Source organism: Gracilinanus agilis, chromosome 2, assembly GCF_016433145.1.
Source record: "Gracilinanus agilis isolate LMUSP501 chromosome 2, AgileGrace, whole genome shotgun sequence".
Classification (NCBI taxonomy): domain Eukaryota; kingdom Metazoa; phylum Chordata; class Mammalia; order Didelphimorphia; family Didelphidae; genus Gracilinanus; species Gracilinanus agilis.
In genome coordinates, this window is record NC_058131.1 from 479,830,098 (window position 1) to 479,847,200 (window position 17,103).

General features: G+C 35.8%; 1 protein-coding gene and 1 pseudogene across 1 annotated transcript in view; both read left to right on the plus strand.

The window, feature by feature from the left end:
- BBOF1 (basal body orientation factor 1) overlaps window positions 1–17,103 on the plus strand; it is a 75,694-nt gene that overhangs the window by 43,566 nt on the left and 15,025 nt on the right. Inside the window, 2 exon segments of the mRNA XM_044659978.1 lie at window positions 104–248; window positions 4,660–5,153. Coding sequence (XP_044515913.1) covers window positions 104–248; window positions 4,660–5,153 — 639 coding nt within the window.
- On the plus strand, window positions 7,076–12,441 carry LOC123236606 (annotated as a pseudogene).

Genomic DNA, 17,103 nt, shown 5'->3' on the forward strand with positions numbered 1-17,103 from the left:
TATTAGTGCAGGACTTCTGTGGAGATTTTCTTAAGCTATTATCCCTAATTGATGATGTCAGAATGGTCATGAATTGGATCTCATACCTATCCATTTATTGCAGTCAGTTGAACAATGCTGGGAGAGCTGTATTTAAAGAAAATGTTCAGCTTCAGAAGGCTCTTGCATTCCATGTGAAGGAAGCCCAGGAACTACAGTCAAACTCAGAAAAGCTGCAAGAAAATCAAACTTTGCTCCTACAACAGAAGGTTCTTCTATTTCTATCTCAACCTCACCTTTTATTAATAATGGCCACAATGACCTTGGGCAAGTCACTTAACCCCATTTGCTTAGCCCTTGTCCTTCTGTCTAAGTGAGGGTTAAAAAATTAAAAAAAAATGAGTTGCATATGATGTTACACAAAGATTCCATAGCATTACCTTTATTAGAACATTTTGATCTACCTTTATTAGAATAATAGGTTCTTTCCCTTTTTTCCCTGATCACCTTAGGAAATAAGCCTTTAAGTGTTATTTCTGGGTCAAAAGGCATCCATCTTCATGCCAATCAGATTTTTGTGATTTTTGTTATGCTAGGAACTACCCAAAGCAAGTTGGCAATATCAAATTCCAAGCCTTTAGAACAGGGGTCGGCAACCTTTTTGGCCATGAGAGCCATAAACGCTACATTTTTTAAAATGTAATTTCGTGAGAGCCGTACAGTGTTCACAGTGCGCACTCCTGTAACAGGGCCTGAAAAATAATGGACTTTATGGCTCCTGCAGAAAGAGCCATATCTGGCCCTCAAAAGAGCCAGATATGGCTCGAGAGCCATACATTGCTGATCCCTGCTCTAGAAGAAGGTGGTAAGCTAGGTGGTAAATCTGGGTTACAAGGCTAGGAATTTTGAAAAGGATTTCATGTAACAGAGAATACAGGAATGTCTAACCCTAATTATGCTAGCCAGTTTCAACAACTCTTTCTTATAAAAATAGTTTGTTTATTTGTTAAATTAAAATTCTCTGATACCTCCCATCTTCCTTCTCCCTCCACTAGAGGGCATCATTTAAGAAAAACATATATGTCTTGCTTGTTTCTATTTATCAGTTCTTTCTATGAAGATACATATACACAAGTCATTCTTCAAACAATATTATAGTTTATTATAGTTATTATTTATTATATATTGTATAAAATTTGTTTATGGTGTTCTTTTTGTTCTGCTCATTTTACTCTTCATAATTTCATGTAGGTCTTTCCATGTTTGTTGTTCATTTCTTATGGCACTGTAGTATTCCATTAGGGTTATGTGCCACCATTTGTTTAGGCACTCCCCAGTTGATGGGCATCCCTTTAATTTCCAGTTCTTTGTCACCTCAAAGCAAGCTGCTAGAAATATTTTAAAATACTAGATTCTTTAACTTTTAACCTGATCACCTTAGGAAATAAGCCTGAAAGTGGTACTTCTGGGTCAAAAGGCATAAACAATTTTATATTTCTTTGGAGATAATTCCAAATTGCTCTCCAAAAAGGTTAGATCAGTTCACAGTTCCACTGAGAGTATATTAGTTTTCTCATTTTTCTAACTCCCCCCAACATTTGTCATTTTGCCCTTTTTAGCATTTTAGCCAATCTGATAGGTGAAAGATGATATATGAGTTGTTTTGCTTTGTATTTCTCTAACAGTTAAAGCATTTTTTCATGTAGTTACATACAGCTTTGATTTCTTCATCCAAAAACTATCTATTTATATCTTCACATCAGGGAATATATTATTAATTAGATTTATGCATAGGAGAATTTATGAATAAACAAGAAATAGAAAGCACTGTGAAATGTAAAATGAATGATTTTTAATATATTAAATTAAAAAGATTTTGTACAAATAAAATTAACGTAGCCAAGATTAGGAGGAAAGCAGAAAATTGGGAAAAAAAATTTTATAGATAGTTTCTTAGATAGAAGTCTCATCTCTAAATCGAATTGAGAAGAACTTTGTCAAATTTATAAGAATATGAGCCGTTCCCTAATTGAGAAACACTCAGCAACTCTTCTCTCTTTCTTACCTTGTCCTATAATCCTATAAACCTGAGGTTGGAGCAGCATTATTCATAGTGGCTTCAAATATTGGGGCAGGTTATATTGCTAAGATAGTAATATAAGGTCATACCTATCTCTTGACTCTTTTTTTTTTTTTAAACCCTTACCTTCCATCTTGGAGTCAATACTGTGTATTGGCTCCAAGGCAGAAAAGTGGTAAGGGTAGGCAATAGGGGTCAAGTGACTTGCCCAGGGTCACACAGCTGGGAAGCATCTGAGGCCAGATTTGAACCTAGGACCTCCTGTCTCTAGGCCTGGCTCTCAATCCACTGAGCTATCCAGCTGCCCCTTCTTGACTCTTGAAAATGTAAAAAGTTAAACCTGAGCCTAGAAGGTCAGTATGTATGCCTACTTTCATGGTTCTTTGCATACACTATCACAGTATCATAGATTTAGACTGGAAGGAGATCCAAAAGATCCAATCCTCTCTAGTTCAGCTCTTTCATCTTACTGACTAGGAACTTCAAGTGGTTAAGGTATTTGCCCAGGATCACATTAGCTAATAATTGACAGAGCAAGAATGTGAACTCAGGATCCCTGCAACCAAATCTAGCCCTCTTTCCCCCTGTAGTACACAACATTCAAATTTCTTTACATTTAAGATTGATTTGTAAGTCAAGATGCCAACGTCCTCCTCCTATTTTTATTATCGTTGTGTCCTTTTATTATTGTAGAATTGCTTTTAAGTACAGGCATTTCCATCAGGGAAAGTTATGTGACTACAAGTTGCCAGCATAGGAAAGGGCCTACAAAAGGGTCTTCTAGCTTTTTGAAGGCTCATGAATATTCTGCCTTCCTGGATATGGACCACCATCAAGAATTCATCCAACCTCACACACTGTACATGGGAATAGCTCATCCTTATAGATATTAAAGAAGTTTTAGCAATTTGTAAAATGAGCATGGGTTTTTGAACTTTCATAAATGTGATGAAAAAATTACTCTGGACATGGCTTATGGATTAGAGAGAGGAGCGATTGAATACAAGTAAAATAGTTAATGACAGGCAGTAGTAGAAACGGAAAGAGAGGGATAAACCCAAGGGAAATGTGAGTTGCACATTTGAACTTTGTTGTTCTTTGCTTTTCAAACATGAACAGAATTCATTGAAGAATTAACTGTTGTGATATAATTTCTTTTGTGTTGGAACTTCTTTAATATGAACTTCTTTAATACATCAATGAAAGATAAAGCCCTCTTTATTGTTTTCACAAATTATATATTTGATTTTTATTTTCTGTACAAAAAAGTCTTAGTTTTCTGATTGAGATAATTTATTATGCACTAGCTGAGTGGTAAAGTGAAAATTCACAGTAGAAATGCTGATCAATAATGTTAGACTTACAGGAAAGGTGTGGTTGCATTGTAATTGCAGAAATACCCTCAAACAGGAAAGTATTAACACTCATGGTCATAGTTGCATAGGGAAGGGGAAAGAATCCTAGATTAGGAAGGGGAAGGAAAACTTGTTTTTGGACATGTAAGTGAGTTGCTTTATCTTCCTAGATATTTTTTTCCTCATTTGTGCAATAAGACAGTTGGTCTATAAAACTTTGAATGTCTTTCTATTACTAATGTTTGCAAATGGAATGTAAGGAAATTACACCTGCTTCAAGTAATTTCTTTTCAACGTTTGCCTTATACATAGTGGGCACTTAGAAAATATTTATTTAAATAAATGAGCACATGTTTTCCTGTGCTCTTAGGCCAGCTCTTTTAGTATACAAAACTCAATACAGCTTGATAGATATAGTAAAAATTGAGGGAAAGAAAGAAACAGGGAAGGTTTCAGCTGTGTGTATAGCATACTGTGTAAATAGAATTAGCCAGATCCCATTAATAGTCAAAAAATCTACTCAACCCAGGCGTGCTAATGATGTCACTCCCACCTCCCTTAGTGGGGAGGGGAGACGAGTTACCCACACGTGACAATAAGTAACAAATCAAGAATAAGGGACTGCCCTTTGGGCAGTCCAAATCAATGTAGAAACTGCCATTTGTCCATTTGAATTAGAGGTGGACCACAGGAAGTGATGAAAGACACGATCTCTTTAAGTAAGTGAGTGAACTTCCTGTGGGGGCAGTTGCCGTCTGGAACTGGAGGAAGAAGCATCTCCTGAGACCACAGACAGCTTACACTCTGTATTGTCACGTGGGTAAGTTAGGCTGGCTTCCTTGGCCTAGCTGGGCCAATTCTAAACTCTGCCTATCCGGCTGTTGGGCCTTGCGGCTTACAGCTTCATTTATTTAGACTTCTAACCTCCCTCTTCTCTTTATCCCTACTTTACCTTCCTGATTGTAAATAAACTCCTCAACCCGATACTGACTTGGGTCTGATTTAATTACGGAATCAACCTGAATTGTTGATTCCTGGCGGCCACATAATTTTAATATATAGCTATAATAACTAAATTTTAATTCTTACAATACCCAGGGATATTTGTCAATTTGCCTGCCTTCTAGTTAGATTTTAACTTCAAAGTGCCAGCCACCTGAAGTGATGGCAACTAATGAAAGTATATTAGTTTGGATTAATGAGAGAAAACTTTTAAATCTGAACTGTTTTTCATTCTGTCTTTAGGAAACAAATGAGCTTTTGATTAAGGAAAAGATTATCCAAATTACTCAACATAGATCCCAGATTCAGTGTCTTCAGAAGAAAGTAGAAAAACTGGAGAAAATTTTGGGTTACATGACTTCAGAGTTCGAGACTGAAATTAAAAAAATCCAGCGTCAAGCACTTATTGAGACCCAGGCAGGCAAAGTGGAAATTAACAAACTGGAACAAATCCTTGAGATGAAGGACAGGGAGATGAATCGTGTGAAGAAGCTGGCCAAGAATATCCTGGATGAGCGAACAGAAGTGGAGAGATTCTTCCTTGATGCTCTGTGCCAAGTGAAGCGACAAATCTGTCTTAGCAGGAAGGATTATAAGCAGATGGCACAAGCAGCATTTAATATGAAAATGAGAGATGCTTTCGCAGGAAAATCCGGGTATCCCAGAATCCGGACATTTGATGGCAAAGTCCACAGCACCAATAGTGTAAACCAGGATCTTAGGGAGGCAGAGAAATGGTATGAGTAATGCTTTAATATAATTTTCTATGTGCTGTTCTGTATTTATAGTTTTAAAAAAATTAGAATTCTTGAAAGTCCTCTTTAATTACATCTAAATTAAGAACATGTCAGAGGGCAGCTGAATATCTCAGTGGATTGAGAACAGGCCCAGAGAAAGGTCTTGGGTTCAAATCTGGCCTCAAACACTTCCTAGTTCTATGACCCTGGGCAAATCACTTAACCCCCCATTGCCTAGCCCTTACCTCTCTTCACACACAATACACAGTATTAATTCTAAGACGGAAATTAAGGGTTTAAAAAAAATGTCAGAGTTGGAAGTATGTGAATACTGTGGAGTGTTCTGTAAATCATGTAAAATCTTTAGTTTTATTTTTGGTTGAAAATTTAAGTCATGAAGCTCCCTTCCCTCAGTGACCTATGGGCCAATTTACTAGGATGCATTAGCTTGGAGTATAATCTTTAAAAGACACTGATGTTAATTGTAAGAGAAATCTTCAGAGGCTCTCAGTAATCATAAACCTAACTTTTTAGTTAGGTCCTAGTATGTGCCAAGCTATTTAACAAATGCCCTTTCAAATTTTACATTTGCTTCAGCTGAGAAACAACAGTATTACATCCCTATTATCTTCTCCCTCTCTCCCACCAAATCTCTTATCCTCTGTCTTGGAATCTATACTAAGTATCAAGGTAGAAGAGCAATAAGGGCTAGGCAGTTGGAGTTAAGTGACTTGCCTGGGTTACATAGTTTGAGATCAGATTTGAACACCTACTGATTCCAGACCTGATGCTCTAACCCAATGATTCCCAAAGTGGGTGCCACTGCCCCCTGGTGGGTGCTACAGCAATCCAGGTGAGGTGCAGATGGCCACAGGTGCATTTATCTTTCCTATTAATTGCTGTTAAAATTTAAAAAAAAATTAATTTCCAGGAGACTAAGTAATATTTTTTCTGGAAAGGGGGCAGTAGGCCAAAAAAGTTTGGGAACCACTACTCTAACCACTGAGCAACCTAGCCACCCTTATTACTGTATACTAAAAATGCAGACTTTCTAAGACCTCAAACAATAATTCTTTACCACCTTTTAATACACAGCAATTTGTGGTGGCACTGCTGTTTCACAAAGGTTTATGGTTACGTGATCCTTCCCTTTTATTGGAGCACCAATATGAAATTTTTCTTTAAGGTCTTTAGGGACCTTACAATTTAGTTGACTTCTCAGCAGGATATAAGCAAAAGGTCGGGGGAGCCTATGTTAATTGCCAAATGGATGATACAAGGCAATGCATGCTACATACAAGACATCAGAGAAGGGTTAGGGTCCCTGGGAAAGGGGTGAGTAATCAGTTTTGGTTTTCATATTACAATGTTTGCTATTTATGTAGCTTTAAAATTTTTATTACAGCACATCAATTCTTGTCTCTTTTTAAAATGAAGACGTTTAGATGTCCATTACCAGAAACATTCAGATATAGGAACATGAAAAAGAAAGTACTGAAAACAGAAAAGAACTGGGTTGTAAATGATTGTATATGTAATTGCATACCTCTTTTATTTACCCCAAAGCCCAAGTTATATTAATTTTAACAAAGTAGTAGCAAAATTGTCCTTGTATTTAACATGGATTTTGCTGCACTTGAGTGTTATTCTCTTATAATTGTTTTCTTCTGTTTCGCTTTCCCATAAGTCTGACCATATTTCTTTGAATTCCACATACTGTGCATCTCCAAAGGACAGCCCCCTAGGATCTGTTAGAATTCTCACACAAGGAAAATCCAGGGCTGATGTGGTAGCACCTGCCTGCGGCTTGACTACCACAGGAGGCCCAGGCCAGGGGATCTCTAGAGTGCTGGAACTCTGGAGCTCTGGGTTGCAGTGGCCTTTGCCAAGCTCATGTCTGCACTAAGTTTAGCATTGACAGGATGTCCCTGGGAGTGGGGATGGCCAGGCTACCCAAGAAGGTTGGAAGAGGCCCAGGTCAGAAACGGACTGGGTCAGAGTTCCTGCTGACAGGCCTAGAACCGGCCCATAAACCCTTGTGCTTCCAGCCTGACTAAGAAAGGGAAATCCAGGCTTTTTAAAAAGAAAGGCATCAAGAAAGGCCCATCCCCACCCCCATCCCCTAACTCTCAGCAAATTGAATGAACTCCTTGTGTGAACACTGGGGAGACAGACAGGCGTCCCAAAGGATGAGTGGGCTTGGGGGTTTGTGGTCTGTTTGGGGGAAGGGAATATCCACACTGAAGAAATCACAGGTCTACATGAATACCTGAGTAGAGTGCTGTCATTTTCATGTATTCAACCATTCTCTAATTAATTGAACATGCAGTTTCTAGTTTTTTGCTATTGTATAGCACTACTAGGAATATTTTTATGTAGAAGGACTTTTTCTCTTGTAACCTTATGGGTATTAAGCAGTGGATCAAAGAACAAGAACATTTTCCTGACTTTTATCGTATTATAATTTGATTTTGTTCCTCAAAAGATCAAAATGATTCACAACTCTATAGGCAGCCTATCTGGGAATGAGTTTGTTTTCTTTCTTAAACAAATCAACATTGCATTTGGTCATTTCACACTATCTTTGCCAGTTTCATGGGTGTAAGGGAATATGCCAGAAACATTTCATTTTGTATTTCTATGGTTATTAGTGATTTTCAGCACGTTTAAAAGTAGTTTGAAAGTCTTTTTCTTCTTTTGAAAACTGCATTGTTTGATCTTATAGAAAATGACTCTTGTAAATTTATGCCAATTTTTGTAGATCCTAGATGTCAGAATTCTATCAGAAACATTTAATATAAAGATTTCCCCCCAGTTTCCTCATTTTCTTATTTTGGAAGCATTTTATTTCCTCTATTAAAATGTATTGGGGGTTTTTTTGGTCTCAGGATTTCCTTTAAGTAAAAAGCTAGGTAAGAATTAGCCTTAAATTAAATTAGCCTCATAATAATATGGAAATAGGATTTTAAGTGATAATATATGTATAATGCAATGAAATTGCTTGTCAACTCTGGGAAGGGGGCAGGGAAGAGGGGAAGGAGACAACAAGAATCATGTAATGATGGGAAAAAATAAAAAAAATACAAATGTGAAAAAAAGAAATGGAAAAAATCTAGGTCAGAAAAAATAGTTAGCCTCATAATTCACATATAAGAGAGAAAACATTCTATTTTCATTTAAAATGTTTTACAATTGTGGGGGAAGAGAAAGAACATGAACCATGGAACCATGGAAAAATATTCTAAAAAATAAAAAATAGAAATGCAATAAATATATAAATGAAATTTTTTACAGCATAGCTTCATATTGAGGTAGCTAGGTGGCGCAGAAGATAGAGCCTTGAGACTAGAATTAAGAAAACTGAAGTTCAGTTGTTGTATAGCTGTGTGACCCTCCACAAGTCATTGTGTTTTCCTTCAGTTTTCTCATCTGTAAAATGGGCAACAGGGTTGTTGTGGGGATCAAACGAAAGGATACCTACCTATGAAGAACCTTATAAACTTAAAGAGCTATTATGTAAATGTGTTCCTTCTCTATTATTTATATTGGCATTTGAAAGAAGAGAACGAAAAATTTCTCCACCAGAGATTTTCATATTTTTGGATTTGTTCTGTTCAGCTTCTCCTCCTCCTCCTCCTCCTCTTTCTCCTCCTCCTCCTCCTCCCCTTCTTCTTCTTCTATCCAGCATCAGATCAGATCCAGCATCCTAATTTGATAATTAGGATGTTAGAGCATAATTTTAGTGCTGGAAATGCATGTCTACTTTCCTTCTTACCTTTTCCCCATATTATTGATATGCTTTACCTTTTGTTATTTGATGTGAATTTTGTCTTTTATCTCATTTTGTGAAGTATCCGATTGATATTTTCATCCATAAAATTAAATCTATAAATTCATTTGGATAATATCGACAAATTATGTTACTGTAACATAACCATGAGAATTAATCTCTAGTTATTATTTAGCTTTCTTTTATTTCTGTGGAAATTGTTTTGTATTTATATAAGTCCATGTGTGTTTTCGGAGGATAATTCTCAGGTAATAAATACATTTCATTATTTTAAATGATATTATTCTTTCTGTAATTTTTTTCCTATTTTTTATTAGTGATATATAAAAAAGCTGATAAATTTTGTGTTGATTTTATATTGTACTATTTTACTCATATTTTCTCAACTATTTTTATTTCCTTGAGTTTTCTACATCAAATAGCAGGTTATCCATAGGCTAATGCTTTAGTTTTCTCTTTGCCAGTGCTTATTCTTTTAATTTATTTTTCTTGGCTTTTTTTTTTAAAACAACATTTTAAGAACTCTGTTAAATAGCAGTGGTCGGAAAAGACTTCCTTGTTTTACTTCTGTTTCTAGTTGAAAAGCTAATATTGTTTTTGTTTTCAAATAAATGATTCTTTAAGACATGTTAAGCAAAATCTGCCATTCTTATGCCTTTATATGTTTTCAAGATAAATTAGTGTATTTAATCCCTATTATGCTAATTGTTTTTCCTAATTTCATACCATCTTTCAACTCTTTTATAACTGCATCCTGAGTGTACTGAATTTTTTAAATGTATTGCTATATTCTGTTTGTTGATGCTTTATTTGATATTTTTGCATCAGGGTTCCTCAGTGATATTTTCTAGCCTTGGACTTCAGGGCCATATTTTTCTCATGAAAAGAATTGCTTCTCTTTCAGTTTCTGAAAAAAGTTTATATATAGCATAAGAATTTTTGTTCTTCAGTTGTTTGATAAGAGTTTGCTTGTGAATCCCATATAGTCATTTCTTCTTCTTTTTTTTAAGGAATCATATTATATTTGTGGTACAGTAGAAAGGAAAATTGGCCCTGGAGTTTCAGGACCTGGCTTAAAATCCTCTACTATTTATTGCCTGAATGTTGCTTTGAATAAGTCACTTAAACTCGATGTACTACAAGTTCCCCATCTATAAATGAGAGATTTGGATCTCTGAGGTCCCTTCTAGTATTTAGATCTATGAACTCATTCTAGTTACAGCCTGTTCCATTTCTCTTTCTAAAATTGGTTTGCTTAGGTCTGGAGCATCTCATAAATATTTAACAACTCATTCTCTCCCGGAAAAAAAATTAAGCAAGAACTTTAATCTCTATTATTCACATTTTCTGTATTACTTTTTTAAGGTTAGACAATCAACAAAACAATTAAGTCCTGATCTGGAGCATTTGCCAATTTTGGAAGTGTAAGTGCTCACAGTGAAAATTTAATAATCAGTTCTCACTGTTTTGAGTTGGTTCCAGCAACACCACTAACTTAAGTTATCTATTTCCTGTTTTGTTCAATGGGCTATTTTAGATTTTTGTGGATACTTGTACATTTCATATGAATTTTCTGTCTTATCAGCTCATAACTATGTATAAAGGTTTCTGAAAATTGGCTTAATTCTCCATTTATTATGATTTCTTCCTTTTCATTTATTCTGACAGTTTAGTTTTCTTCTTCCTCAAAAAAATCACCTAATTAGTTGATAGTTTATGAATTTTATTGAAAAATTTTAAAGCTGTTGTTCTTTCAATATTTTTGCTAACTACTTATTTCAACTTTAGTTTTCATAACTTCTCTTGTGGATGAGACATAAATTATTTTTATATTTTAATTTTCTAAATCGCATGTTTATCTCATTAATCATCTCTTTTTCTCTTCTTTTAGTATAACTATTTATAGATATAAATGATACTTTGGAGGAATACTTTAGCCGTATTGTAAAGAGTAAAATTATTATGGATGGACTGAATATTTAATAGGGTGTTGGCCAAGAAATTAATTAATTAATTCCAAATGAATTTTTAACAATTAATTTATAAAATAGAGGGAAAGTGTGAAAGTAGAGAAATGAGGAAAAGGGCAGAGTAAGAGATCTAGCTTAACGAGCTAGACTATGTGCTGTAAGCCTAAAAATGGGAAATTCATATTATAATTGTTTATTAGACCCTGGAGCTTCAAGATCAGTCCTGGTGAGTAAATCAGATGAAAACTGTAACTCTATTGGCTCTCTAAATATAGTAGGTGTATCAGGAACACCTCAAAAGGTCCCAAAACTTTCTCCTTGCATGGTAAGCGCGGGACCCCTAACTATATAACATTCCTTTTAATGCCTAGATCCCCCACAGATTTGCTGGGAAGGGATCTATTATGTAAAACTTAAAGCCACAATAGTTTGCACTCCAGATAATCGCTCTATGTCATTAGAATTACCTGAGGACTCTTTAAATTTGCTCCCTGTACTTCTCTCAGAGAGTTAGGAGGTGAAAAAGTCTCTCACCTTTGAAATCCCAGATGATATCCCTAAGTCTCTCTGGGCCACATCTTTTTCCGATGTAGGTCTACTTAAATCAGCTGATCCATGGGCAGAACTTCAACCAGCGGGCCCAGGAGGAGTTCCGAGCCACCATCTACAGTAACGTGATCAAAGGTGTGAGGGTCCTTGTAGATGCTCTAGAGAAACTTCATATTCCTTGGGGAGATAACTCAAACAAGTCAATGGAGACAAAATGATGGCTTTTGACACTCGATCAGCTATGGCAACACAGGGAATGGTGGAAACATGGGTTTTTTTTTACAATACCTTCCTGCATTAAGAGCATTATGGGCAGATAGTGGTATCTAGCATGCTTATGACCAACGTTGAGAATTTCAACTTGGGGAATCTGTAAAGTATTTTCTGGACAACTTGGATAAACTTGGAGAACCTGATTACATCACAGCAAGATATTCTGCTTGCAAGAAGACCCACCAAAGGCATTCATGAATATGACTGAAATTAAAAACATTCCTTTCAAAATGGTTGACGTGGGTGGTCAGAGATCAGAAAGGAAATGATGGTTTGAATGCTTCAACAATGTAACATCAATACTTTTCCTTGTATCTTCAAGTGAATTCGATCAGATGCTTATGGAAGATTGATTGACAAATCGTCTCACAGAATCTCTGAACATTTTTGAAACAATAGTCAACAACCGAGTTTTCAGCAATGTCTCCATAATTCTCTTCTTAAATAAGACAGACCTGCTTGAGGAAAAAGTGCAAATTGTGAGCATCAAAGACTATTTCCCAGAATTTGAAGGGGATCCCCACTGCTTAAGAGACGTCCAAGATTTCCTGTGGAATGTTTCTGTAACTAAAACTGGGACAAGCAGCAGAAGCCTTAATATCATCATTTCAGCACTACTGTTAACACAGAAAATATTCGACTTGTTTTTCGTGATGTGAAGGATACTATCCTTCATGATAACCTCAAGCAGCTTATGCTACAGTGATGTGCAAAAGACTTTATTTTAATACTCTTTTGTGTTTGTTTGTTTTCTGGGATTTTTGTTGTTGTCTATTTTTATAAATATCAGTTTATAATAGGACTAAAAAAACCTTAATCCTGTGTCAGACTTTTGGAAAACCATAGTTGTCATCTGTGGACTTTGGTTTGTGGCTGAAAGCTGCTGATGAATACCACATTATTGCCAACTTCTGTTCAGATTCAGTCTTTGAATCTTTTCCACTATAGCTTCAAGTTAAATCAAATTGTAATTCTGTAGCAGACCTCAATTAACTTCAGGCTTCAATCTCTTTCACTTTTCTAGTCTGAGTTATATTTCTGTAGCAGCTGTTAACTTGTAAGTATGTGGTTAAGATGATTCAGTTCTTAAAAACAAATAAGGTGTCTTTTTTGCCTTAAATCAGTATATCTTGTCTATCTTGCAGTGACTTTTTGCCACTGCAAGAAATGTTGGAAAAGATTTGATCCAAGGGATGGCATTCCATGGGCTTATCACAGATTTGGCCTTACTGTTTTTTAATTGATACGCAACTATTGGTTGTACGTTTTTAAAAATTTGTGCTTTTTAAAGTAATGTTCGTAATATTTTAAAGTTTACATAAACGTTTCTGATTTGATGCTAATCAAAGAGTATTCACAGATGGTACAAGGAAAGCCAATAAGTAAACAAATCCCAAGTAGTAATTTGGTCAAAAGTAAATCATGAAATGTAATCAAACTCTTCTTTGTTCCCATTTAATGATGATATATTAATAATGTACCATGTGCTGAATATTCTGGCAATAGTAGTAAATCAAAACTGCTTGCAATATGACTTTTAAAATAAAAAAAGCCTTTTCAGAATTCATTCATTTGTTTAATTGTCAGACTTTTAAAAATTGTCTCAGATGATTTGAGTGATTTACTGTTTAAAAAAATACAATTGCAACTTCATAGATACTGTTCATTTGCTATTTTGATCATTTTAATAACTAGTCTTTGAGGCATTTTTGTGTTTGTTTGAAACTTACTATGGACAGCCATTTTCCCTTCAAATTATATATCCCAGCAAATCATTAGGTGGAATTATCATTATTAATTCTTGGTGTATCTGTGCAAAAATCACAGTTACATAATTTCTATTTATGAAATGCCATTATTTGTAGGTACATTTAAGTGTTAAATCATATGCTTTAAGAAGTTATCATTTTTATAATTCAGAAACCTCTGTGATTAAATTAAATTTGATTGCTCACTGCTTCCTTTAAAAATCATTATTTTTGAAATGTACGTCTACTAAATAGCTTCACTCTTAAAAATGCACTCATTGTTAACATGATCAGAATGGTGTGGTTGCAATAAAAAATGCTATATTTTAGGTTAAAAAAAAATTTCCAGCACACTGGAGCAACTCAGCCTTCCTGGAAGGTCCATTTCAAATATTGTTAACCACTCCAACAGCTATAAAAATTGGAGAAAAGGACTCTTGGATTCATTGCTCACATGTAAAGAGAGCACCTTCTATTGAAACTGATTGACTGTATCCTATCACAAGCATTGGAGATAATAGTCCATAGAAAAGTGAACACTGTTTTTGGGAACACATCGAATTCCTAAATTTTTATTTTACTATTGCTTTTTACTTTTCTAATAGAATATTTGATTTTCCCTTTTTTAAAATTTCTTGTACTTAAAGTACAATATTAATCTTTTTTGATTCTGCAGTAATATAAGCTTAAAATATATTTGCTATAATATTAATACATACCCAAAAGCCTTAGACTATGGTAATCTGTCATTTATTGGTAAATATCATGGAACTGTGATTAATGTTTCTGTCTGATTCCAGGAGAAGGGAACATAAGAGCCACTATATAGTGCTAAGAAGCACAAGGTCATGGAGACCAACCAGTCTGAATAGGATTGATGAAAATCTGCACAGTGCCAAGGAGCACAAGGTCAAACAGACCATACCAATCCAGGTAGGACTGTTGAACTTCCATGCCAATACTAAAGGACTTGAACTTAGTGTAAGACTCGAGGTTGCGATGCTTGACATATGTTAAGATGTAGGAAGCCTTGAACTACACTACCATCAAGTACCGAAGGTTGGCCATCATCCTGGCTCGCCCCGTCCCTGAGAGTAAAGGTAAATCAGACCAGGGAATGGCACTTCCCTTGCACACAAAAATCTAGTCCGTTTTTTCTCTCTTTTAGCATGGCAACTTCCTGTAGTCTTGGCTGCCAATGGGTAAATGCAATATCACTGCATTTTGTCTTACAGACTAGTGGGTTAGAAATTACCTTAATTGGACCCTAATACAAGGGCCTGTTATGAAATTATTCTTGTTTATTCAGAAATCTTTATATATATATATACATATATATATATAATATATATTTTGATTGTGATTTTGAATTTTTTCTTTCTCCCAAAGTTTAATTTTTCTTATATTTGTTATGTTTTTGTTTTTGTTTTGATAACTGACTCATATACCCCATAACTCAACAATGTATTCTGAGCTGATCTGGGTGTTGGTCAACACCCTCTTCAGGGGGGATTGTATTTTTATAAAAATCCAAGATGTAAAATTTTGTTCGAGAAAATTCTCAGAAAAAGAAGCTTGCTAATGCTTTGAATCCAGAAAATGGACTATTTGGAGAAAGATGCCTGCAGAGACCTACACTGAATCAAGATGATCCAGAAAATATGCCTGCAGAAACCTAAACTGAATCCAAAAGATGATCCAAAATGAACTTTGGGGTGCAATTGATTAAACCTAAGGGGATTGAACACAATTATTTTGAATCATAAACTCTTATGCCAAAGGGGATTGCCCCCTAATTGGCTTTTTGTCAATGCATCTAGCAAAACATTGGTTTTGCTCTCTATCTCTTCTACTTACCTCTTATCTCTAACTATTATTGTTAGAAGAATTTTAGGGGGTACAAGATGATTATGTCAAATGATCAATTGGGGAGATGAGTCTCCCAAATGATCATGGGGGGATTGTGATAATAAGATTAAACCTACCCTGCCCATCTTTAGATTTAATCACCAAAGGTGAAAATATCTCCACTTAACTCACAAGTTGGGAGGTCTGTAACCCACGTGTGCTAGAGTGAGTGACAAATCAAAATTTCCTGACTGCCTCCTGGGCAGTCCTAAGAAAAGTGTCTGTTGTGATTGGACACATAAACTAGGAGGAAGGCACAGGAAATAATGCAAAAGAAGCCCCTTTAAAAGAGAGTTCAGTGAGTTTAGCTGCTTTCTTCTTATTCATTGCTTGGATATAGAGGACCTCTGGATCTGGGACTCTGAGAATTTGGTGAGACTGTTCTTAAATCTTTCCTTTGGAATTCCATGTGGTGAGTGTAAAGACTGAATCTTCCTGAACTTCTCTTAAGGAACTTCCCTTTCAAAAGAGACCCTGTGGCTGAAGCTTTTGCTTCATTTGCCTCCGGAGCCTTCTGGGCCTTTGACTTTCGGGCCTTGGGATCAAGGCCAAAATTCCCTAGGCTGAGGGTTAATTAGAACTGCCTGGGTCAAATTAGGTGATTGGAGCAAGTTACCTAGTGCGTTATATTACTTATCTTATCCTCTCTCTCATTTCCTTATTTCCTCTTCCTCTCCACCTTTGTAAATAAACTTCCATAAAAGTCATTTTGACTTGAGGTTATTCTTAAATTGGGATTTGATAATTATTCGATTCCCTGGTGACCAAACCTTTTAATATTCACCCCTTTTTACCCCTTACAGTGCTCAAGCCCTGGCTTACTCTGGCAGCCCCCGCCAGAAGGCCTAAGGGTCAATTAACAAGGGCCAAGGGGCCCCTCCAGAGGCTCGTATCTCCAGGAAAAAAGCCAAGGAAGGGAGTCAGCCTTTTTAACTCACCCATGTGGTAGTTTTAAGGAGAAATATAAAGCAGTCTAAGGTCTACAGCCAGAGCTTCTCCAGGGTCCAGTTCAAGGAAAAAGATCCTTTTCACAGGAGGTTCTTGCAATTTATAAAGACCATTCCTTTCATCACTTCCTGTGCCTTCCTCCCATTTTACGTGTACCAATTTCAACTAAAGCTTTGCTTAGGACTGCCCAGAGGGCAGTCAATTGATTGATTTGTCACTCACTATTGTAGGTCATAGACCTCCCCCACTTGAGGATCAATGGGGTATGTACTCTTTTGGTGATTAAATCTAAAAATGGGCAGGGTAGAGTTAATCCCATCTTCACAATATCCTATATATTTCCATATGCTAGCTTACTGTTGCCATTCTTTTTTTTTAAGGTTTTCAAAATACTTTTATTATCTGTGTTTCTCGCAGCAACATTGTTTTGTTGTTGCTTTTTATTTGAAAAATTTTAATTAATTTAGAATATTTTTTCCATGGTTACATGATTCATGTTCTTTTGCTCCCCTCCTCCCATTCCTTCCCATAGCCAATGAGAAATTCTACTTGTGTGTCATTGATGTGTCATTGATCAAGACCTATTTCCATATTATTTGCATTAGGGTGATCTCTACATCATATCCCATTGACTCACATGATCAAGCAGTTGTTTTTTTTTTTTCTGTTTCTACTCCTACAGTTCTTTCTCTGGATGTGAATAACGTTCTCTCTCATAATTCCCTCAGAACTCTCCTGGATCATTGTATTGCTGCTAGTAGAGA